Source organism: Labrus bergylta, chromosome 6 (genome assembly GCF_963930695.1).
Source record: "Labrus bergylta chromosome 6, fLabBer1.1, whole genome shotgun sequence".
Classification (NCBI taxonomy): Eukaryota; Metazoa; Chordata; class Actinopteri; order Labriformes; family Labridae; genus Labrus; species Labrus bergylta.
In genome coordinates, this window is record NC_089200.1 from 22,554,029 (window position 1) to 22,577,685 (window position 23,657).

The 23,657-nt window shown below is 39.1% G+C and overlaps 2 protein-coding genes and 1 long non-coding RNA gene across 7 annotated transcripts; 2 read left to right on the forward strand and 1 right to left on the reverse strand.

Moving 5' to 3' along the window:
• The first annotated feature begins 499 nt into the window (after positions 1-499).
• LOC109982523 (flavin-containing monooxygenase 5) lies at positions 500-9,566 on the forward strand. 3 transcript variants are annotated; one of them, XM_020631780.3, is made up of 11 exons: positions 565-648; positions 1,858-1,923; positions 2,009-2,149; positions 2,404-2,592; positions 2,741-2,906; positions 4,682-4,824; positions 5,138-5,334; positions 6,596-6,743; positions 6,821-7,028; positions 7,153-7,225; positions 8,320-9,566. In XM_020631780.3, the coding sequence occupies exons 3-11, from the start codon at positions 2,018-2,020 to the stop codon at positions 8,732-8,734; spliced, it is 1,671 nt and encodes a 556-aa protein (XP_020487436.2). In that variant the 5' UTR covers positions 565-648; positions 1,858-1,923; positions 2,009-2,017; the 3' UTR covers positions 8,735-9,566. The 3 variants fall into 3 exon arrangements, with proteins under 3 accessions (XP_020487435.2, XP_020487436.2, XP_020487437.2); XM_020631779.3 differs by lacking the exon at positions 1,858-1,923 and having other exon boundaries at positions 500-648; XM_020631781.3 differs by lacking the exons at positions 565-648; positions 1,858-1,923 and having other exon boundaries at positions 1,991-2,149.
• Positions 9,567-10,098: 532 nt separating this feature from the next.
• LOC109982578 (flavin-containing monooxygenase 5) lies at positions 10,099-18,405 on the forward strand. Of its 3 annotated transcripts, XM_020631876.3 has the most exons (11): positions 10,159-10,249; positions 11,459-11,524; positions 11,610-11,750; positions 12,005-12,193; positions 12,342-12,507; positions 14,283-14,425; positions 14,739-14,935; positions 16,199-16,346; positions 16,424-16,631; positions 17,225-17,297; positions 17,396-18,405. In XM_020631876.3, exons 3-11 carry the CDS (start codon positions 11,619-11,621, stop codon positions 17,808-17,810), a joined length of 1,671 nt encoding a protein of 556 aa, XP_020487532.2. In that variant the 5' UTR covers positions 10,159-10,249; positions 11,459-11,524; positions 11,610-11,618; the 3' UTR covers positions 17,811-18,405. The 3 variants fall into 3 exon arrangements, with proteins under 3 accessions (XP_020487531.2, XP_020487532.2, XP_029132820.2); XM_020631875.3 differs by lacking the exon at positions 11,459-11,524 and having other exon boundaries at positions 10,099-10,249; XM_029276987.2 differs by lacking the exons at positions 10,159-10,249; positions 11,459-11,524 and having other exon boundaries at positions 11,587-11,750.
• Positions 18,406-21,196: 2,791 nt separating this feature from the next.
• LOC109982579 (uncharacterized) lies at positions 21,197-21,657 on the reverse strand. Its single transcript, XR_002277930.2, has 2 exons — positions 21,522-21,657; positions 21,197-21,390 (listed from the first exon to the last, which is right to left on the reverse strand). It is a non-coding gene; the product is annotated as an uncharacterized lncRNA (long non-coding RNA).
• Between the last annotated feature and the right edge of the window lie 2,000 nt (positions 21,658-23,657).

Sequence of the window (23,657 nt, forward strand, 5' to 3'; positions counted from 1 at the left end):
AACCAGATACGAATGAATCTCTGCAGAAATGTGAGAGAGCTTATTTCTGAGGTTAAAAATAAAAAGCACATCATCTACAACTGACAGGTCTTCAATAATTGGATTAATAATTAATTAGTTATGAAAATAACAAATCTCTTGTTCATGAAAAAAGAGATGAGGGGATTTTATCAGATAATAAATTAAAAAATCTGATTTCATGAAAAAGAAATGTCTGAAGAATTTCAGAGAACAATGAGTTTGATTTGCCTTCAGAGATTAATTCACATGTTTTTATTATAAGGAAAGTTTTTAAAAAGGGGGGAGGAGGTGTAAACAAACTGACATCTTACACAAAGTAAACTAGTTTAACCATCATTTAACCAAATCTGACTTTTTCTGTCACTGCCCAGATCGTCTGAAAAAAGTTGTCTGCAGTCAGGAAGTCTTTGGACGCAGCTGAGTGAGTGTGCAGCTGAGAGAAGCTCGGACTGTTTAATCTGTCACTGATTTTATTACCTGTTATCATGTGTCGGTGTAAAAGTGAGAGATCAGTGCTCAATGATTCTATTCATACAGCTACACTTTTATGTGATGCAGCAAGTGAATCATCTGCACACTGTGGAGTCATCAGGAGGTTAGATTTGATTTGATGCTCTCTCTCAGTTGGTAAGTATGGACATTTTCCTGTGGATGCATTGGGTTGCCTGGCTATGTTTTCCTTCTCTGTTTTAAATATCGATCATGCATGAATTTGATTTCATTCTGTAGTTTTAGTTGTAAGAGAGACCTGTGAAATGTGATACAACTTTAATTTGAGTTCTTCTTACAGTCTTATCTTTCCAGAGAATATATCATGATGTGTCTGTAGAGTGCTGACAGGTTTAAGTTGACCTCTATTCCACTTTATTGAAATTTAATGACATTTTATACGTAAGAAAAACAAAGATTGTTGTCTGCATTATGTGTGCTGTTTGCAAAAGTGGAAAAGATACGGCACAATACTTTAACTCCTGGTCTCACATAAAATTGATGTTTAGTTGCCAGAGTTATGTATTTAATGAAGTTGTCTCTCAGAATTAGTCTGACTCATTTAAGATGACTTACTGCTTAAAGCAATAAGTCTCAACTGGTCTAGCCAAAAAAAATCAAATCTTCTCAAGTGTATTTATCTAATTTCCTGTCAAAAATATCTCATTTCACTTTTTGAAAGCCACATTAACTTAAACAATCCAGATAAACATCTTATTTTGAGAAACTAAAAACAAACAATAAGGCCTAAAATGCTTGTTTGAATAAAAAGGGAGAAGTCTGTTAATGGGGCAAAAAAAAAACTTCTTGAAATAAGAGATAATATCTCGTTTTAATAAATGTAACCAGTAATATTTTCTGTCCCCTTGCAGGTCCAGTACATGTGGCTTGTAATTCATGTTCTGGGAAGTTTTTCACTAGAAACTAGACAAATGCACTTCCTAAGATTTGAGTTTTTGCATTGAATTTCAGATATAATTCAACAAATCAGATTTATTTCATAAAGAATTGTGCAGTTTGGACCTCAGACTGTTCAAAGCATGTGACAGAACAATTAAAAAACAGAACAAAACCTACATGTTTTAAAAGTGATTCTCAACACTATGGGTTAAAAGTAAAGGTAGTGGTGCAGGTTTTCTGAGGACAAGATCGTGTTACAAAGAGCAGCTCAGGACCTCCTCTAAAGTCTGTTGGTGTTCCTAGAATCATGAAGGAGATATGAGGAAATCAGCTGTTTAACATTAACAGTTTGTGACTGAAGTTAGACATTATTTCACCTGTGAATGGATGAAATTCTCAGATACATAACTACACTATTAGAGGATAAGTAACCATTATTTTAAACAGACAGCAGGTCTGCAGAAGAAAACTCACACCACCTGAGTCCTGATGTTTGAACTTTAAGTTTGCATGGTACGATTTTAAGATTTCACATGTTTATTCATACTTGATACAGTTTGTAGGTAGCATGACCCAAAATACATTTCCTGTGTGTCAGACCTGAGTGATGGCTCGTCTTGTTGCCGTGGTCGGAGGGGGCAGTTCAGGTCTGGCCTGCATCAAGTGCTGTCTGGATGAGGGGCTGCAGCCCGTCTGCTTTGAGAGCAGCGATGACTTGGGGGGTCTGTGGAGGTTCAAGGTTAGTCACAGTCTTTAATTCTTTACTATAATAGAGAATAGATTTTTGCACAAAACATCATCCTGCAATTTCAACTGTCCAGTTTTTTTTTATTGCTCATGTTGCACATATTTTGATATGTGCTTGAAATATTTGCCTTTTACCGTTAATCATAGTTTTTGTTGTTTTTTTGCACCAAGACTAATTCCTTGTTAGATTAAATGTTCTTGGTCATAAACCTGATTGTGATGATGATGTTGGTGTTGTTGGTGCAGGAGAATCCAGAGGCGGACAGAGCCAGCATCTACCACTCTGTCATCATCAACACCTCCAAGGAGATGATGTGTTTCAGTGACTTTCCCATCCCGGCACACTTCCCCAACTACATGCACAACTCCCTCATCATGGACTACTTCAGGATGTACGCCGACCACTTCCAGCTCACCAAACACATCCGCTTCAACGTGAGCACACACTGCACTCACCGCCTGCACAGCAGATTTCAAACATTAAGACATATCTGAGGAAAATTATTTCTTCTTCTAAATTTCCTTTTTGCAAAACAGATTACAAATGTATTCTTAATCTTCAGTGTGTGTCTCTGTTGTTCAGACCAAAGTGCTGCAGGTGAAGCAGAGGTCAGATTTCTCTCAGTCTGGTCAGTGGGACATCGAGACGGAGAACAAGGAGGGTAAAAAGGAGAAACACATTTTTGATGCAGTGATGATCTGTATTGGACACCATTGTCAACCCAACCTGCCCCTACACGACTTCCCAGGTAAGAAAAAAAAAACCTGCAGGACATAAACCTGCAGCTTGGGGAGAAAAAAGAACCTGTAGAGTTTATAGTCTGACTACAGAGATGATAAAGATGTTTTTGTGAGCATGTTAAACATATAGAAGTTAAGATCCAGGTGGAAATCTAAAATCTATGAACATGTCCAGAGGAAGAAAAATAACTGCAGTCTTATTGGAGAATGTGCTGGCTGTAAAAGAACTCTGTTCTCTTTGCTTAAAGGAAGAATATGCAACATTTTACTCGAACATGTTGCAGAAATACAGTATATATCCTATATAAATGTCTCTCTGAGTCATGACTGTCTATAATGAATGAAAAGCCCGCCAGCTGCACTGTTGTCGGAGCCATGTTTACATGGACAGGACTACCTTGCGTATAAAGCTGTTTTTGTCAAGGACTAGGAAGAATAAAATAGTCCGCTCACTGCTTATTTGGATGTCACGTAAGCATTTTTAACTCACTGTAATTTTGTGGCAATTGATGTGCAATGTGAAGCTACCAGTTAACCTAAGTGTGCTAACATTAGCCTGCTAACACAACAATGCAGGACACAGGCAATTGCAGCTTGAGCAAAGGACGATTGTGCTTGTGCCTAATGGTGCTTTATTACGGTGCGTTCAAATTGATAACTCCTTCGTGTGAATGCGACTGGAGGGAGGTTGGAGGTATGGCTCAAAAAGTCGCACATTCTTCCTTTAACCCAGATGAAAATCCCTGTTCAGATTTTTTCTGTCTTTAACTCAAATATGAGGGAGACTCATAAATAAACAACAGTAGATACATCAACAACAGAGAACTGACCTAAAACTCTCTAAATGTGTTAGAAGTTCATTAGGTCCATAGGTGAACCTTCAGAAGCATTTCGAGCATAACCACTCTATTGTGGTAAAAGAGGAGGACACGTCAAAGAAGCATTCTTGGTCTCTCCACATCTCAACCAGTCCAGGAGAACAGCACGTTTCTTCTCCACTGGTAGCTTTTAAACTCTAAACAGTGTTCCAGGCCCCCATTTTTTATTCGAGTAAAGTTTGTGTATTCAGTTCAGAAAATATAGCATAAAATTGTTTCACTTCTCCAACTTTCAAATTTCACCACCAGAACTCCATAATGCACCTTTAAGTCGTTTTTGTGGATCTGTGTGCACGGAGGTTATCAAAACGTTGATTGAATGAGGATTTTTTTTTTAATGAAACAAAAAACTGTTCAGTTTTCAGATTAACATTTTTGTTTAGTAAAAACTGTCCATACATAAAATTATACACTTTCTTTAAGACAAACAAAAGTCTGTCTAATATATACAATATTCAACTTGTTAGAGCTTGGACAAATCCTGACCCCTGCAGTGTACTCAATCATTCATGTATTCATACATTTATTCATTCACTTAGCCTGTTACTGAGTGTTCAGATACATGCAGGCATCAACAAGCACAACTGTTCTGTATAATTCACTTGCAGCCTCTCTATTACTAAATTGTGTCTAAAATCATCATACAGTACAGTATAAATATCAGAAAAATACAAAGCTTCAGCATTTTTGCCATGGTTGGTTAAAACATCTGTTGTTATTTCCAAAAATTCTGGTTAAACCCAGTCATATATTTGAATTAAAAAACATGTTGGTTTAATTTTATTAAGAGATGAAACCAATGTTTATGTCCTTGTAGCAGGAGCACTGATGCAGTTATTCATTCTTTCTTTCTTGATATAAATATTATCTGTTTATGTCTGATTTGTTTTAAATGTGTCCTCCAGGCATCGACACCTTTAAAGGACAGTTCTTCCACAGCAGGGACTACAAGACTCCGGAGCAGTGGAGGGACAAAAAGGTGGTGGTGATCGGGATAGGAAACTCCGGAGGAGACATCGCAGTGGAGCTCAGCAAAGTCACCAAACAGGTCTGAATACGATTTTAACAGTGAGGGGACATGTGGTCAAGTTTTTACATACACAGACTTTCTTAGAGTAAGTTGTCTCAAAGCCTGGAATAGATATCAGGTTATCGTAAAGCTGGTCATCACCTAAATATCATCAAATATACAAAAGATAAAACACATCAGTGCAGCAAATAAGGAAAATTATGGACGCTGCAGAAAATCATTGTGTGAATTCAAGTCACCAAACAGGTCTGATAGTTATCGATCATTGAAGATAATTATTAAGACCTCAAAAAGCTTCACTCTCTGTATTAGCATCTTGAAATGTGTACAGCTATGTCTGAGCACACGGAGGGGGGCCTGGATCCTGAACCGAGTGTCAGACGGAGGATTTCCTCGTGACGTCTTCAACACCAGAGTGCTGAAGTTCCAGCGTCAGACCCTCCCGTTTGGATTCATCTGCAATGCCGCAGAGAGACGTCTCAACCACAGATTTGATCACAGTCTGTACAACCTGAAGCCAAAGCACAGGTACGGCAGAAACAGCACCTCCTGGTGGAAGACTTCCGCACCAGATTTCGCACACTCTTTTTCCTAAAGCACCTGCTGCTTTGCATGCAGCTTGGACAAACCTCTTCACCATGACATGGATAATGATTTGCTAAAACACTTTGATGGTAGCCTGGGGTGGTCAGTCAACATCTTACAATACTTTTATTGGTTTTCTGAGTTTAAAGTTTCATAAAAATGAGTGCACACAGGACGGGCTGGAATAAAGAATCAATCCACTGATTATTTAATGATAAATTGATTTATCTTTTGGTCTATAAATTATCAGAAAATTGTAAAAAAAAAAAAATAATAATAATAATAATCTCCAAAGTTAACCAGAGGTTAATGTTTGTTTATTCTATAAACTAACTGTCCAAAACCCAAAGACTTTAAATTTACACAATGACTACGTTGACATGACAATGACAAAAAACTGCACATTAAAGTAACTGCAACCAGCAAATGGCATTCTTGCATTAAAAATACAAACTCTTGAAAAACAAACTGAACAAAACTATGTAATCAACAAGTTAAAAAAAAGGTTTTCTATTTATTTTTGATTTATTCAGAGTAACAGAAAATGGAGGAAAAGTGAATTAAAAGAAAATAGTTTTGTGACCAAGATGCCAAAAATCTGGTCTGAGTTTACATCTGAAATGTGTTGGAAACAGACTGTAAATATTAATGGACGAAGCCTGGGTGACCTCACCCATCTGTTACTGCAGGGGGCTGTTAAGTCCCATCAATGGCAGTCGCCATGCTGGAAATGCTGTTGTGCACTAACTTCCAGTCAATCTTAAAACAGGCCGGGAGCTGGAGCTAAGGCTGGTTTTAAGCCGCTCTACAAAATGTTACACCGCAACTTCCTGTCAATCAGGTCAGCTACTGTATGCACCTTATTGTGAATAATTCCTATCCTTCATAAAATCAAAATGGATGCGTTCTCAAAAAATCCCCCACCAGAGTGTGTGACAAGCGCTAGTCAGACCAATTTCATCTTTGTACAAGGCTGTAACATTTTGATTTCTGCTGTGAAAACTGGCTTTTTGAATGGATGTGTGTGACTTCTGATGCTTCTTCAGCCAAAAAAGGAAGTCTAGGTGGAAAGGTGAAGAACTGCAGGAGGAACAGAAGGACAGTGATGGAGACGAAAACTGAAAGACAACCTGTAACTAACCTGTGTGTGTGTGTGTGTGTGTGTGTGTGTGTGTGTGTGTGTGTGTGTGTGTGTGTGTGTCAGGTTGTTCAGCCAACATCCCACAGTGAACGACGAGCTTCCAAACCGCATCCTGTCAGGTACCGTTCAGGTGAAACCAAACGTGCGCAGGTTTCAGGGCTCCAGTGTGGAGTTTGATGATGGGAGTGTGGTGGAGGACGTGGACCTGGTGGTAGGTTGTATTGTTCACACACACAGACACACAAACACTAGTACAGACTGTGTGTGACTGACTGTCTTGTCCTGCAGGTGTTTGCCACAGGTTACAGGTTCTCCTTCCCGTTCCTGGCCTCTCAGGTGCTCTCAGTGTCTGACAACAAAGCATCTCTCTACAAGTACGTGTTTCCTCATGAGCTGCAGCGCCACACACTGGCCATCATCGGCCTGGTGCAGCCACTGGGAGCCATCATGCCAGTCTCTGAGATGCAGGCCAGGTGGGCCACTCGAGTCTTTAAAGGTAACACTGGTTGTTTTTAATCAGAAGTGTCTGAGAGATCAAACCTCAATGTCTCAGTGTGTCCTCTCTCTCTCTCTGTTTCTCTCTCTCTCTCTCTCTGTTTCTCTCTCTCTCACTCTCCTAGGGTGCGCAAAGCTCCCCTCAGTGGTCGACATGATGAAAGACATCCAGTGCAAGAAGAAGACCATGGCTCAAAGGTACTGACGATGATTCTGGGGCTGGGCGGTATATGATTATTAGGCCGAAAATAAACTTCAGATTTGTTTTTTATTGATATGGATTAAGGGTGTAGTCACAGATTAAAATTGTGAACCAATCTTAACTGTAAGAAGTGAGCACCTGGCACATGGAGCCCTGGGTTGGTTTGAATGTAATCAGGATCAGTCTATGGCCCAATTCTGAAGTTATGAACAAGTAGCAGATCCAAACTACCAGTAATACTCATGTTCACACCTACTGCAATTTAGAGTCATCAAATAACTTAATGAGCTACATAAAGGAGTGCACCTTCAAATAGTTGGACAAACCACTCAGAATTCAAAAGTTTTACTTCTTAACCATCTGGGTTTTTTAAGGCCTGCATCATCAGGATGATCTTTAAAACAGCTATTGAAATATATTGATCAGCATAATTAAGTAATGTCACATTACAAGTTACACATTCAATCTTACACCTCGATCCTAGTAGGTGTGACGTCCTCTGCAAAATACAGTTATCATGGTGATGGTGTAGAAAGGTGGGTAAAACAGCAATCCTTTCTGCACAATATTTTTGGTTAGTTTGGCCTTTACTCTGTACTAGTTAAGATGAACCTTACATCTCAATGGTAACGAAATAATGACACAACTTAAGTTACAAACTAACAAGTTTACACCAAGGGTTAAGTGAGGACTTTACCCCAGAACTTAAGATACAACTAGCTGCTTACACAGTTACACAGGTATGTGGTAACCATGGAAATAAACAGGGTGCAGGAGAATGTTTGGGTTCCTTAGCAACAGGTCAGTTTTAGTTAAGTTTTGGAACTTGTTGAGTTGTGCTGTTCACAAAAAGTATCTCTCAACATCATGATGTTGTTCTGAATATCAGCACTGATTATTAATCACAGCAGTGCCTATATACAGAACAACACCAGGAGCTTGAGTTAAACATTGATTATCTCTAATTGATTCAGCTAAAAAAAATAAAAGCCTCAGAGGATCTCCCAGCTCTGTGATGACTGCTGGATTAAAAAAAAAAAAGTAAATCCATGGTTCTCCTCTTGATGTTGACATGTGATGTGTTCGTCAGGTATGTGAGCAGTCAGAGACACACCATCCAGGTGGACTACATCAGCTACATGGATGAGATCGCAGAGCAGGTGGGGGTCCGACCAAGCGTACTGAGGCTGCTGCTGACCCACCCCAGGATGGGACTCAACGTGTTGCTGGGTCCCTGCACGCCATACCAGTATCGTCTCCAAGGCCCTGGAAAGTGGGCGGGGGCCCGTCAGGCCATCCTCACCCAGTGGGAGAGAGTGGCTCAGCCCATGCAGACCCGGCCCTGCCCAGCAGCTGAACCCCACAGGTCGTTTCTGTGGCCCCTGATGGTGTCAGCCGCCGTCGTTGGCGTGGCCTTCTACATCAACAGGAACAAGCTTCCAACTTTCCTCCAAGATCCCACTGAGCTGCTGGAGAGGATCAAAGTCTTCATGCCTGCTCTGTGAAAATTTCATACTGGTTTATCACATACTGGTTTGTTTAAATACACACCCAGTGCAAAAAGCCAATTATTACAGCAGAAACAAGCATGTTAACAACAGAGTTCAAAGAATGAAAACAGGTCTAATTAGCCTGTCTCGATCAGCACACACTACAGGGGTTGAATTTTTTGACAACTCATCCATTTTGATTTTATGAAGGATAAGAGTTATTAACAGTATGACGCGTAGCTGACCATATTAACAGGAGGGCTAAATGTAACGGTTTGTCAAGAGGCTGAAAACTCACCTCAGCTCCATATCTCAACCTGTCGTTTTCTTGATTGAAAGTTGGGTTGAGACAGCGTTTCGAGCATGGCTACAAACCATAGATTGGACTCCAAAGCCCCCTGCAGTACCAGAAGGACGAAATCAGTCAGGCGATTAGTTATGTTTTCATGTTCACTGTGAAAAACACATTTCCCATAGGGGCAATAGAGGCTTCATTCAGTCATTCATTTTAAATGAAATCATGTCTTAAAGGATTTGGTTTATACTTGTATTTTATACATGTTCACCACATACCTTATCACTTGTAGGAGATACACACTGACTTGTTTTTCTTTACATTGCTTTAAAAATAATTCTTTTTCATATCAGTATTTTTGTTGAATGACACATTTACCTTACATGGATGTAACACAGCTTTAATTATGTTTTATTATTGTCTTTGTATTGTATGATTACAAAGGTCTCTCTGTCATTGCTCTGTTTAATTTTCCTCAGTTTTTCATACAGAATAAAACAATTTCTTTTTATGGGGGGGTTCTTAATAATAAACTTAATTTTTTTAAATTCACATGTACCTTGCAACGTCCTTTTGTTTTCTACAGAAACCAGATACGAATGAATCTCTGCAGAAATGTGAGAGAGCTTATTTCTGAGGTTAAAAATAAAAAGCACATCATCTACAACTGACAGGTCTTCAATAATTGGATTAATAATTAATTAGTTATGAAAATAACAAATCTCTTGTTCATGAAAAAAGAGATGAGGGGATTTTATCAGATAATAAATTAAAAAATCTGATTTCATGAAAAAGAAATGTCTGAAGAATTTCAGAGAACAATGAGTTTGATTTGCCTTCAGAGATTAATTCACATGTTTTTATTATAAGGAAAGTTTTTAAAAAGGGGGGAGGAGGTGTAAACAAACTGACATCTTACACAAAGTAAACTAGTTTAACCATCATTTAACCAAATCTGACTTTTTCTGTCACTGCCCAGATCGTCTGAAAAAAGTTGTCTGCAGTCAGGAAGTCTTTGGACGCAGCTGAGTGAGTGTGCAGCTGAGAGAAGCTCGGACTGTTTAATCTGTCACTGATTTTATTACCTGTTATCATGTGTCGGTGTAAAAGTGAGAGATCAGTGCTCAATGATTCTATTCATACAGCTACACTTTTATGTGATGCAGCAAGTGAATCATCTGCACACTGTGGAGTCATCAGGAGGTTAGATTTGATTTGATGCTCTCTCTCAGTTGGTAAGTATGGACATTTTCCTGTGGATGCATTGGGTTGCCTGGCTATGTTTTCCTTCTCTGTTTTAAATATCGATCATGCATGAATTTGATTTCATTCTGTAGTTTTAGTTGTAAGAGAGACCTGTGAAATGTGATACAACTTTAATTTGAGTTCTTCTTACAGTCTTATCTTTCCAGAGAATATATCATGATGTGTCTGTAGAGTGCTGACAGGTTTAAGTTGACCTCTATTCCACTTTATTGAAATTTAATGACATTTTATACGTAAGAAAAACAAAGATTGTTGTCTGCATTATGTGTGCTGTTTGCAAAAGTGGAAAAGATACGGCACAATACTTTAACTCCTGGTCTCACATAAAATTGATGTTTAGTTGCCAGAGTTATGTATTTAATGAAGTTGTCTCTCAGAATTAGTCTGACTCATTTAAGATGACTTACTGCTTAAAGCAATAAGTCTCAACTGGTCTAGCCAAAAAAAATCAAATCTTCTCAAGTGTATTTATCTAATTTCCTGTCAAAAATATCTCATTTCACTTTTTGAAAGCCACATTAACTTAAACAATCCAGATAAACATCTTATTTTGAGAAACTAAAAACAAACAATAAGGCCTAAAATGCTTGTTTGAATAAAAAGGGAGAAGTCTGTTAATGGGGCAAAAAAAAAACTTCTTGAAATAAGAGATAATATCTCGTTTTAATAAATGTAACCAGTAATATTTTCTGTCCCCTTGCAGGTCCAGTACATGTGGCTTGTAATTCATGTTCTGGGAAGTTTTTCACTAGAAACTAGACAAATGCACTTCCTAAGATTTGAGTTTTTGCATTGAATTTCAGATATAATTCAACAAATCAGATTTATTTCATAAAGAATTGTGCAGTTTGGACCTCAGACTGTTCAAAGCATGTGACAGAACAATTAAAAAACAGAACAAAACCTACATGTTTTAAAAGTGATTCTCAACACTATGGGTTAAAAGTAAAGGTAGTGGTGCAGGTTTTCTGAGGACAAGATCGTGTTACAAAGAGCAGCTCAGGACCTCCTCTAAAGTCTGTTGGTGTTCCTAGAATCATGAAGGAGATATGAGGAAATCAGCTGTTTAACATTAACAGTTTGTGACTGAAGTTAGACATTATTTCACCTGTGAATGGATGAAATTCTCAGATACATAACTACACTATTAGAGGATAAGTAACCATTATTTTAAACAGACAGCAGGTCTGCAGAAGAAAACTCACACCACCTGAGTCCTGATGTTTGAACTTTAAGTTTGCATGGTACGATTTTAAGATTTCACATGTTTATTCATACTTGATACAGTTTGTAGGTAGCATGACCCAAAATACATTTCCTGTGTGTCAGACCTGAGTGATGGCTCGTCTTGTTGCCGTGGTCGGAGGGGGCAGTTCAGGTCTGGCCTGCATCAAGTGCTGTCTGGATGAGGGGCTGCAGCCCGTCTGCTTTGAGAGCAGCGATGACTTGGGGGGTCTGTGGAGGTTCAAGGTTAGTCACAGTCTTTAATTCTTTACTATAATAGAGAATAGATTTTTGCACAAAACATCATCCTGCAATTTCAACTGTCCAGTTTTTTTTTATTGCTCATGTTGCACATATTTTGATATGTGCTTGAAATATTTGCCTTTTACCGTTAATCATAGTTTTTGTTGTTTTTTTGCACCAAGACTAATTCCTTGTTAGATTAAATGTTCTTGGTCATAAACCTGATTGTGATGATGATGTTGGTGTTGTTGGTGCAGGAGAATCCAGAGGCGGACAGAGCCAGCATCTACCACTCTGTCATCATCAACACCTCCAAGGAGATGATGTGTTTCAGTGACTTTCCCATCCCGGCACACTTCCCCAACTACATGCACAACTCCCTCATCATGGACTACTTCAGGATGTACGCCGACCACTTCCAGCTCACCAAACACATCCGCTTCAACGTGAGCACACACTGCACTCACCGCCTGCACAGCAGATTTCAAACATTAAGACATATCTGAGGAAAATTATTTCTTCTTCTAAATTTCCTTTTTGCAAAACAGATTACAAATGTATTCTTAATCTTCAGTGTGTGTCTCTGTTGTTCAGACCAAAGTGCTGCAGGTGAAGCAGAGGTCAGATTTCTCTCAGTCTGGTCAGTGGGACATCGAGACGGAGAACAAGGAGGGTAAAAAGGAGAAACACATTTTTGATGCAGTGATGATCTGTATTGGACACCATTGTCAACCCAACCTGCCCCTACACGACTTCCCAGGTAAGAAAAAAAAAACCTGCAGGACATAAACCTGCAGCTTGGGGAGAAAAAAGAACCTGTAGAGTTTATAGTCTGACTACAGAGATGATAAAGATGTTTTTGTGAGCATGTTAAACATATAGAAGTTAAGATCCAGGTGGAAATCTAAAATCTATGAACATGTCCAGAAGAAGAAAAATAACTGCAGTCTTATTGGAGAATGTGCTGGCTGTAAAAGAACTCTGTTCTCTTTGCTTAAAGGAAGAATATGCAACATTTTACTCGAACATGTTGCAGAAATACAGTATATATCCTATATAAATGTCTCTCTGAGTCATGACTGTCTATAATGAATGAAAAGCCCGCCAGCTGCACTGTTGTCGGAGCCATGTTTACATGGACAGGACTACCTTGCGTATAAAGCTGTTTTTGTCAAGGACTAGGAAGAATAAAATAGTCCGCTCACTGCTTATTTGGATGTCACGTAAGCATTTTTAACTCACTGTAATTTTGTGGCAATTGATGTGCAATGTGAAGCTACCAGTTAACCTAAGTGTGCTAACATTAGCCTGCTAACACAACAATGCAGGACACAGGCAATTGCAGCTTGAGCAAAGGACGATTGTGCTTGTGCCTAATGGTGCTTTATTACGGTGCGTTCAAATTGATAACTCCTTCGTGTGAATGCGACTGGAGGGAGGTTGGAGGTATGGCTCAAAAAGTCGCACATTCTTCCTTTAACCCAGATGAAAATCCCTGTTCAGATTTTTTCTGTCTTTAACTCAAATATGAGGGAGACTCATAAATAAACAACAGTAGATACATCAACAACAGAGAACTGACCTAAAACTCTCTAAATGTGTTAGAAGTTCATTAGGTCCATAGGTGAACCTTCAGAAGCATTTCGAGCATAACCACTCTATTGTGGTAAAAGAGGAGGACACGTCAAAGAAGCATTCTTGGTCTCTCCACATCTCAACCAGTCCAGGAGAACAGCACGTTTCTTCTCCACTGGTAGCTTTTAAACTCTAAACAGTGTTCCAGGCCCCCATTTTTTATTCGAGTAAAGTTTGTGTATTCAGTTCAGAAAATATAGCATAAAATTGTTTCACTTCTCCAACTTTCAAATTTCACCACCAGAACTCCATAATGCACCTTTAAGTCGTTTTTGTGGATCTGTGTGCACGGAGGTTATCAAAACGTTGATTGAATGAGGATTTTTTTTTTAATGAAACAAAAAACTGTTCAGTTTTCAGATTAACATTTTTGTTTAGTAAAAACTGTCCATACATAAAATTATACACTTTCTTTAAGACAAACAAAAGTCTGTCTAATATATACAATATTCAACTTGTTAGAGCTTGGACAAATCCTGACCCCTGCAGTGTACTCAATCATTCATGTATTCATACATTTATTCATTCACTTAGCCTGTTACTGAGTGTTCAGATACATGCAGGCATCAACAAGCACAACTGTTCTGTATAATTCACTTGCAGCCTCTCTATTACTAAATTGTGTCTAAAATCATCATACAGTACAGTATAAATATCAGAAAAATACAAAGCTTCAGCATTTTTGCCATGGTTGGTTAAAACATCTGTTGTTATTTCCAAAAATTCTGGTTAAACCCAGTCATATATTTGAATTAAAAAACATGTTGGTTTAATTTTATTAAGAGATGAAACCAATGTTTATGTCCTTGTAGCAGGAGCACTGATGCAGTTATTCATTCTTTCTTTCTTGATATAAATATTATCTGTTTATGTCTGATTTGTTTTAAATGTGTCCTCCAGGCATCGACACCTTTAAAGGACAGTTCTTCCACAGCAGGGACTACAAGACTCCGGAGCAGTGGAGGGACAAAAAGGTGGTGGTGATCGGGATAGGAAACTCCGGAGGAGACATCGCAGTGGAGCTCAGCAAAGTCACCAAACAGGTCTGAATACGATTTTAACAGTGAGGGGACATGTGGTCAAGTTTTTACATACACAGACTTTCTTAGAGTAAGTTGTCTCAAAGCCTGGAATAGATATCAGGTTATCGTAAAGCTGGTCATCACCTAAATATCATCAAATATACAAAAGATAAAACACATCAGTGCAGCAAATAAGGAAAATTATGGACGCTGCAGAAAATCATTGTGTGAATTCAAGTCACCAAACAGGTCTGATAGTTATCGATCATTGAAGATAATTATTAAGACCTCAAAAAGCTTCACTCTCTGTATTAGCATCTTGAAATGTGTACAGCTGTGTCTGAGCACACGGAGGGGGGCCTGGATCCTGAACCGAGTGTCAGACGGAGGATTTCCTCGTGACGTCTTCAACACCAGAGTGCTGAAGTTCCAGCGTCAGACCCTCCCGTTTGGATTCATCTGCAATGCCGCAGAGAGACGTCTCAACCACAGATTTGATCACAGTCTGTACAACCTGAAGCCAAAGCACAGGTACGGCAGAAACAGCACCTCCTGGTGGAAGACTTCCGCACCAGATTTCGCACACTCTTTTTCCTAAAGCACCTGCTGCTTTGCATGCAGCTTGGACAAACCTCTTCACCATGACATGGATAATGATTTGCTAAAACACTTTGATGGTAGCCTGGGGTGGTCAGTCAACATCTTACAATACTTTTATTGGTTTTCTGAGTTTAAAGTTTCATAAAAATGAGTGCACACAGGACGGGCTGGAATAAAGAATCAATCCACTGATTATTTAATGATAAATTGATTTATCTTTTGGTCTATAAATTATCAGAAAATTGTAAAAAAAAAATAATAATAATAATAATAATCTCCAAAGTTAACCAGAGGTTAATGTTTGTTTATTCTATAAACTAACTGTCCAAAACCCAAAGACTTTAAATTTACACAATGACTACGTTGACATGACAATGACAAAAAACTGCACATTAAAGTAACTGCAACCAGCAAATGGCATTCTTGCATTAAAAATACAAACTCTTGAAAAACAAACTGAACAAAACTATGTAATCAACAAGTTAAAAAAAAGGTTTTCTATTTATTTTTGATTTATTCAGAGTAACAGAAAATGGAGGAAAAGTGAATTAAAAGAAAATAGTTTTGTGACCAAGATGCCAAAAATCTGGTCTGAGTTTACATTTGAAATGTGTTGGAAACAGACTGTAAATATTAATGGACGAAGCCTGGGTGACCTCACCCATCTGTTACTGCAGGGGGCTGTTAAGTCCCATCAATGGCAGTCGCCATGCTGGAAATGCTGTTGTGCACTAACTTCCAGTCAATCTTAAAACAGGCCGGGAGCTGGAGCTAAGGCTGGTTTTAAGCCGCTCTACAAAATGTTACACCGCAACTTCCTGTCAATCAGGTCAGCTACTGTATGCACCTTATTGTGAATAATTCCTATCCTTCATAAAATCAAAATGGATGCGTTCTCAAAAAATCCCCCACCAGAGTGTGTGACAAGCGCTAGTCAGACCAATTTCATCTTTGTACAAGGCTGTAACATTTTGATTTCTGCTGTGAAAACTGGCTTTTTGAATGGATGTGTGTGACTTCTGATGCTTCTTCAGCCAAAAAAGGAAGTCTAGGTGGAAAGGTGAAGAACTGCAGGAGGAACAGAAGGACAGTGATGGAGACGAAAACTGAAAGACAACCTGTAACTAACCTGTGTGTGTGTGTGTGTGTGTGTGTGTGTGTGTGTGTGTGTGTGTGTGTGTGTGTGTGTGTCAGGTTGTTCAGCCAACATCCCACAGTGAACGACGAGCTTCCAAACCGCATCCTGTCAGGTACCGTTCAGGTGAAACCAAACGTGCGCAGGTTTCAGGGCTCCAGTGTGGAGTTTGATGATGGGAGTGTGGTGGAGGACGTGGACCTGGTGGTAGGTTGTATTGTTCACACACACAGACACACAAACACTAGTACAGACTGTGTGTGACTGACTGTCTTGTCCTGCAGGTGTTTGCCACAGGTTACAGGTTCTCCTTCCCGTTCCTGGCCTCTCAGGTGCTCTCAGTGTCTGACAACAAAGCATCTCTCTACAAGTACGTGTTTCCTCATGAGCTGCAGCGCCACACACTGGCCATCATCGGCCTGGTGCAGCCACTGGGAGCCATCATGCCAATCTCTGAGATGCAGGCCAGGTGGGCCACTCGAGTCTTTAAAGGTAACACTGGTTGTTTTTAATCAGAATGTTGAGTGTTAGAGAGAGCTGGCTGTAAGGTGGCCAACTAGGAAAAACACAGCAGAGATTAGAATTGATTCAGATGATAATTTCCCCTTACAATTATTTGTTTTGGGTCCTGTCGGAACTATTTCATCAGTTATTGTTTATAAATTTGCATTTGTTTTCTTTTTAAAACAAGAGGGTTTGGAAAAAAGCATTTAAAGGCAGCAGGGTTGTCACTTTGAGGTAATGCATCATGAGGGGATGTATAGGTTTTTTTAAAACAGGTCAAGTGGTTGTAAAATATTTGTTGTTTGCTTTGATCATAAATGAACAAAACGTTAATCTCAAATGGACATTGTACTTCTCATTGACTGATAAAGTGCATCAGCGAATGTTTGTTAAAAGTAAGCATTTTGTGTCACCATCCTGGTGTCTCAGTCTGGCTCTGAGTTGGGAACTGTCTCTGTGTTATTAAGTGTGTTTGTGCCCTGAGTGTCAGTGAGTCCATCAGATTCACAGCCTGGTAGTTTTCCTTTTATGTTTCTGTTGTATATGTTTTGCACTTTTGTTAATGTTGCTTTTTCTCTCAGGCTGCATCAAACTCCCATCAGAAGCCACCATGATGAAAGACATCCAGTCTAAGACGGAGGCCATGACTAAAAGGTGACAGAGGATTCACTCAGCTCTGAGATCACTTTTAGATTCTAAAGTGAAGGATCAGATGTTCTCCTCTTGATGTTGACATGTGATGTGTTCGTCAGGTATGTGAGCAGTCAGAGACACACCATCCAGGTGGACTACATCAGTTACATGGATGAGATCGCAGAGCAGGTGGGGGTCCGACCAAGTGTGCCGAGGCTGCTGCTGACCGACCCCAGGATGGGACTCAACGTGTTGCTTGGTCCCTGCACGCCATACCAGTATCGTCTCCAAGGCCCTGGAAAGTGGGCGGGGGCCCGTCAGGCCATCCTCACCCAGTGGGAGAGAGTGGCTCAGCCCATGCAGACCCGGCCCTGCCCAGCAGCTGAACCCCACAGGTCATTTCTGTGGCCCCTGATGGTGTCAGCCGCCGTCGTTGGCGTGGCCTTCTACATCAACAGGAACAAGCTTCCAACTTTCCTCCAAGATCCCACTGAGCTGCTGGAGCGGATCAAAGTCTTCATGCCTGCTCTGTGAACATCATACTGGTTTATCACATACTGGTGTCCTGATTTCTGTCTTTGAATCTGACTGTAACAAGAAACTCTGTTTATTTTTCTATTTTCTATAGAAGCCCTGCATTAATAAATGTAATTTGACTCCATCCTCCCAGGATAATGAGTACATTTCAGTTGTATTTTTTAGATGTTGGCTAATTTATCTCTCTATCTTGATATTACAGCGCTGGTTTTCCTGTGATAACAGGATAATTTCAGCCTTAAGAAATTAGCTCATGATAACGGGAAACAATAATTATTCTGAGATATGAAGATGAACTGGTTGAGATCTTGAGATATAAAAATTGAACTTACTCAGATCACTGGAAAACAGTGTAAAATAAAATGTATGTATTAGGGCTTCTGTAGTTTCCAGCATTAGGTGAATGACTACAAATCATTTATTCTGACTTTTATAGCTAAAGAAATCATAAACCTCAGTTTAAATGAATACCCTGGTTGATGATGCAGCAATTTGGGCAAAAAAGTTTATAAAATGTACATAATTTGCATTTGAAATATGAGGGGGGAAACAACAATCAGCTAAATAAATCGTGTTTTACAAGTTCTTGTTATTTACAATTGTCTTCTGCATTATTCTCTTTTACATCTCCATGATAATTCACACCCTTTATACCACCACATGACTAATGTTGCATTTCAACTATTAAAAAAAGTTTTGCCAACAAGGTTAATCAGGAAGTTTTCAAAACCTGTTTAACAGGGCTGAGCACAAAAATCAATATGGTATTGTGTCATCATGTACTCCTTGCAAATACATGCATTAATGCAGATAATCCAGAATCGGAACATCTTTTAAGCATACTCCCGCTAAATAACCCCTTCACCATGCTTATATTTTGTTGTCTGGAAACGTGCAGTCTAACCCTGGGCCTGTCGCAAATCAAGAGACATGACAAGAGCAATAGTGTGTTGGAGACACGACGATACGATGCACGGGATAAAAAAAGACACGCAGGAAATCCCTTAATAATAATTTGCAACTTAGTATGTTGATGGTGAGGGTCCTGTTTGTGTGTGTGTGTGTGTGTGTGTGTGTGTGTGTGTGTGTGTGTGTGTGTGTGTGTGTGTGTCCCTATCAGCTGAGTATGTTCAGATAAGGATCCTCGCAGCTACACCCACATAACAAGTCCAAGCACTTGGAATGAGCACAAGACTGAAGGTGCATCCGAATTGCCAAGTACCTTCTTAATCTGTCAGTATAGACAGTAGACAGAAGACAGTACCTACTATCCGTGATGTATACTGTTTAGTACCTACTATTCAGTAGGCAGATATTTGTTCCTACTTTGTCTGATTCATTCAGTAAGGAAGTGACGTCATTTACGTTTCCCAAACCAGCCGCATTCACCCCTTTTTGTTTTTTGTAAAAGACAGATTAAATAACTAAATAACATACAGTACATAAAGGAAAGTACAAATGAAAGACAGTAATATACAGAATATAAAGTAAAATAAACCAATAAAGATGCATTTAAATATGAAATCATTATTTAAAGAGGGAGAAAGGTTTTATAATAATGTATACATTTGTTTTGATTTGGAGGTGGACGTGAAGTGACGATTTACGTTTAATTTCGCACTGCATTGTGGGTGGTAAAATACAATTAATTTCCTGAAAGCACGCATCCGATCCATACTGCATGAAACCCGGAAGTTAGCATCCATACTGAAATGTTCAGTATACTGAGGTGGACCCAAAAAATGCATACTGAATGACCACGAAAGTTCAGTATACTTAAACTCCATATTGAAAAGTACGTACTGACTATTGAACTGTGACTATTCTGAAAGGTCCACAGAAACAGGCAGAAAGGGAGAAAGAGTGAGGAGTCATCACACATAAAATGAATATAGTTTGAATATGGACCCAGTAAACTAACACTGACATTATGGTCATGTCTTAGACATATTTAAGTTTCCAGGTTGTCATATATTAAAATGGAGAGATACAACGTTTTCTGCACTGACAGCCGTGCTAAAGGTGGCGGGGAGGGGAAGTTTGCAGATTGGGTGCGGCACAAAATCACATCAGAGGGAAACACACAAAGGCAGGAAATTAAATACTAGCAGAAGGACTACTGTATAAAAGGCTCAGACCGTCCATGGCGTTCCTGTTAATTGCTCACGCTCCTCCTGCATGTTGGTGACGTAAGCATCTCATGAGCAGTTTACCTGAACGCGTGTCGTCGGAGATGAGAGCGGCAGCTTACACGTTCGCTGTACTCTGCAACAATGTTTAACTTTACCTTTGTTGTCAATGACAGAACGTAAGTCGTCATTAATGTTTGTTTATATTCCTCTGTTTGATATTTACACCTGTAGCTTACTGCTAAGCTGGAGAAAGGATGCTCCTGATATTGCCTTTATGCTCCGGTTTATAGTTTGTTGAATGTTTTGCAGCAGTTTTTATGATACATTTCTAAGTTTTAACTGGGCATGAGCCGTGCCTTTTCTGATGGGAGCTTAATTGATTCCACGTGTTGACAATAAGTCCGTCCTATGGTCGCCATTTTGTAACACCCTTTGTTTACCAGCAGATGGCGCCAGTGTTACTTTTAAGATAAGATAATCCGTTATTTATCCCACAATGGGGAAATTTACAATGTTACAGCAGCAAAGAGCAAAGATTGCAGACAAAAAGTGAACACAGTACAATTTAAACCCAGGCGGTAAAGTTTATGTGGAGTAGCTAAAGCCCCAATATGTAACTTTTCCACCATAAAATAATGGCTATAATCAATCTAACAGTGTAATCGAAGTTCAACAGGGAGAATGTTGTCTCTCCAACGTCTGCATAGGGGTCACTGCCTCAATACTCCACTATGCAAGTTTGTGACCGCGAGCTGCGGTACGAGAGGTACGTACTGCTTTACGGCACGAGTTTACAAGTCCTCGGAGTTAGCCGAGACTGTAAATATTAGGAGTAAGCCCGTCTCTGTACTGCTTGATGCAGGCTAAAAGGAAAAGCCCTCTGACCTCGGCCGATAATCATCACTGAATTTATACAGCAGAAACAACCCCCACCTAACAAAAAATCAAGAGGAAACAGTAAAGACTAGACTGATTAAAATAAAACAGTACAAGGACAACAGGTTGAAGAGATGACACAAAAGGCAAGAATCACTAAATAAAACAGGAAACACAAAAGAAAGGACTGAGGAGTAAAATAAATGCACACAAAGGAAGTATTATTCAGTAACAAAGTGTCTGCTTGATGTAACTGAAACTATCAGATCGGTGAGAGAGTTATGAGAGTTTATTCTTAAACATGTCACCACTGACCACATAATATGTTTCCTCAGTTTCACAAAACACCAGCAGAAAGGCCTCTTCAAACTGAAAGAGTTGTGAATAGATAGATCTTTATTGCCATTGCGTGTTATACAACCAAACTCTGTTGGAGCAATGCCATAACAAACATGTTCTTTGACGTCTTTGTGTTTATCGCAGAAGGATGTTCAGATCTTTTCTTTGGATTTGTTTGATAGATTTTTGAAAAATCTTTTTATTTTGTTCCATATTCTGTCGTCTTCTTCCTACAAAAAAGGAAAAAATGAACCTTTTAATCTGCCTCTGTTAGAACGTTTTCAGTTTTATCACAGAAATGTTACGTTTACATGAAGACTTTTTTATTCCTAAGACAACAATCTTATGGAGATATTATTACCTTCTGTGTTTCCTTGTATATCATCCATACACCTACACAGGCCACGATCACAGCTCCAGTTATAACGAGAGCAGGGAGGGATACAGATATACCTGTTATTGTGATACCAGTCACTCCCACAACCATGCTTTTTCTAAAGAAAAAAGAGGAACTGTCAGCTTCTGTAAGTGACACTATAACAACTGAGACATACAATCAAATTAACACACCAACATGTTAATGCATCAAAACTTGTGCCTCATGAGAACTCAAACTATATTTGTTCAAATATCTGATGTTGGCAGTATCTTCCTGTTAAAGTAAACTATTGCAATTTGAATATTAACCCTTTCGTCTATTTATCAGTGAACTATGGACACAAACAGAAGAGTATATATCTGAAGATTAAAAAGACTTGCATCATCAAAGCCATGATATTTCTTCTTTTTGTCACTGAAAAGTCAGGAGAAGAGCCGAGACGTTCAGCGGTGTTCAGAAGTGGTTCACCTGTGTTTTACGTACAGCATATATCCTTCCTAAAAGGGGTGTGTTTAGCACATTTCTGCAAATCAAAAAGCATGAGTGGATATTGTACAGCAGCCTTGTTATTTTTACCAGAGGTTGAGAAATGGAGATCTTTTAGAGGATCCAAAATGGAAAACCACTTCAGCTCAAACACCTTTAGTAATTCTGTCTGTGGTTGTCAGTTTGAAGCAGTTACGACACAAAGACATCAGTTTTAAAGTCATCAGACAACTTTCATCTTTCTGTTGAAGGTAGAATATGCAACTAGTTGATGTCACGCAGATGTTGCATCTTGGCAGATCCTCCACTTCCTGCCCCCGTGTGTTTCCCACCTTTGTGATTGTGTCAAGCTCCGTCTCATTGTCTCTCAGTATTTAGTCTGTAACTTTTTTTCAGCCATTTCATACTCGTCCCATGTCTCAAGCGTACAAGCCTTTGTTTCTTCTGAATTACTTTTTTGATATTGATCTCTGCTGTGTTTTATTTTATTACGTCTTTTACTAAGACTTTTTTAAAGAGTCGTGCTTGTGAGTCCTATCCGCTTTGTTTGTTTTTTTTGTGACACATACAGGCAACACCTGTTGACAAAAAATATATTTTTTTGAATAATTGGTTCTGAAATCTTTAATATTCACAGACAGTTTCTGTTGCGGATTCTTTCAGAGAAGTCTCCAACACGTTACCTCCTCTGTAACCAGGACTAGACTGTCTGAAAGCAGAAAGCAGCAAGCAGCCATTTTTTAAAGCAAGAAGCCCCTCCCACTGGGCGTTATGAATGACATAACATTTTAAACAAAACATACTTTCTCATGAATGAGCGATTTTTAACCTGTTACATTCGTATGGTCTACTCATCACTAAATGACACATTTTAATCCACAGCAATGTATCTGTGGCGATACATTGTAAACAAACATTTCATTAAACAATCAATCACGTGATTACTATTGCACGCCGCATCCGCCTATTTAGAATGAGGTAATGGGCCGCCTCTGTTTGGCACCCAAACGGGACACAGCGGAGCGCATATGAAACACACCAACGGTAAGAATGCTATGAATCAATATTGTTGGAGCTATTTAATTGGGGTTAGAATTAGTTTTTGTATTTAGTTTACTAATATTTGGGTGGTGTTGTTTATTTGATTATTCTACACGTTTTCTTTATTTAGAAAAGATTTTGGGTAACGTTTCTTTTTTGCTAGTTATTTGTTTAGTAAATTTAGTTTTGTATTAGTATTTTTGTTAGGTATTTGGGTAATACTGTGGGCACCGGAGATTATTTAAGTAAGCGGCAGGTGGAGGACCGGCATGCACCTGGGTGGGCCTATTGTTTTTTAACAGGTCAAGAGAGGCAGCGGGAGCCACGATTTTCTTTGTTCTTTTGTTTGTTTTCCTCAAATAAACCAGCAAAATACCGCAGCTCCTGCATGGACATTGGATTTCTTTTGCCTGCTTACATTACATCCCCATGGTGCATCAGTGGTCATTTGATTATTTTTGATATTAGTTTATTTAGTTTTTTGTTTTTTGGTGTGTGTGTGTATATGTATGTATGAAAAACAAAAATAGAGCTCTCAAGTATGCACCCTTGATCGCGAAACGGAGAGGGAAAGGAGGATGATGGGATTTA

Excerpts from the sequence above, each read along its gene's own strand:
- LOC109982578 (XM_020631875.3), top strand. The coding sequence starts at position 11,619 with ATGGCTCGTCTTGTTGCCGTGGTCGGAGGGGGCAGTTCAGGTCTGGCC. Across the intron at positions 14,936-16,198 it reads AACCTGAAGCCAAAGCACAG|GTTGTTCAGCCAACATCCCA; the intron begins GTACGGCAGAAA and ends TGTGTGTGTCAG. Across the intron at positions 16,632-17,224 it reads GGCCACTCGAGTCTTTAAAG|GCTGCATCAAACTCCCATCA; the intron begins GTAACACTGGTT and ends TTTTTCTCTCAG.
- LOC109982523 (XM_020631779.3), top strand. The coding sequence starts at position 2,018 with ATGGCTCGTCTTGTTGCCGTGGTCGGAGGGGGCAGTTCAGGTCTGGCC. Across the intron at positions 2,593-2,740 it reads CCAAACACATCCGCTTCAAC|ACCAAAGTGCTGCAGGTGAA; the intron begins GTGAGCACACAC and ends TCTGTTGTTCAG. Across the intron at positions 6,744-6,820 it reads TGGAGGACGTGGACCTGGTG|GTGTTTGCCACAGGTTACAG; the intron begins GTAGGTTGTATT and ends CTTGTCCTGCAG.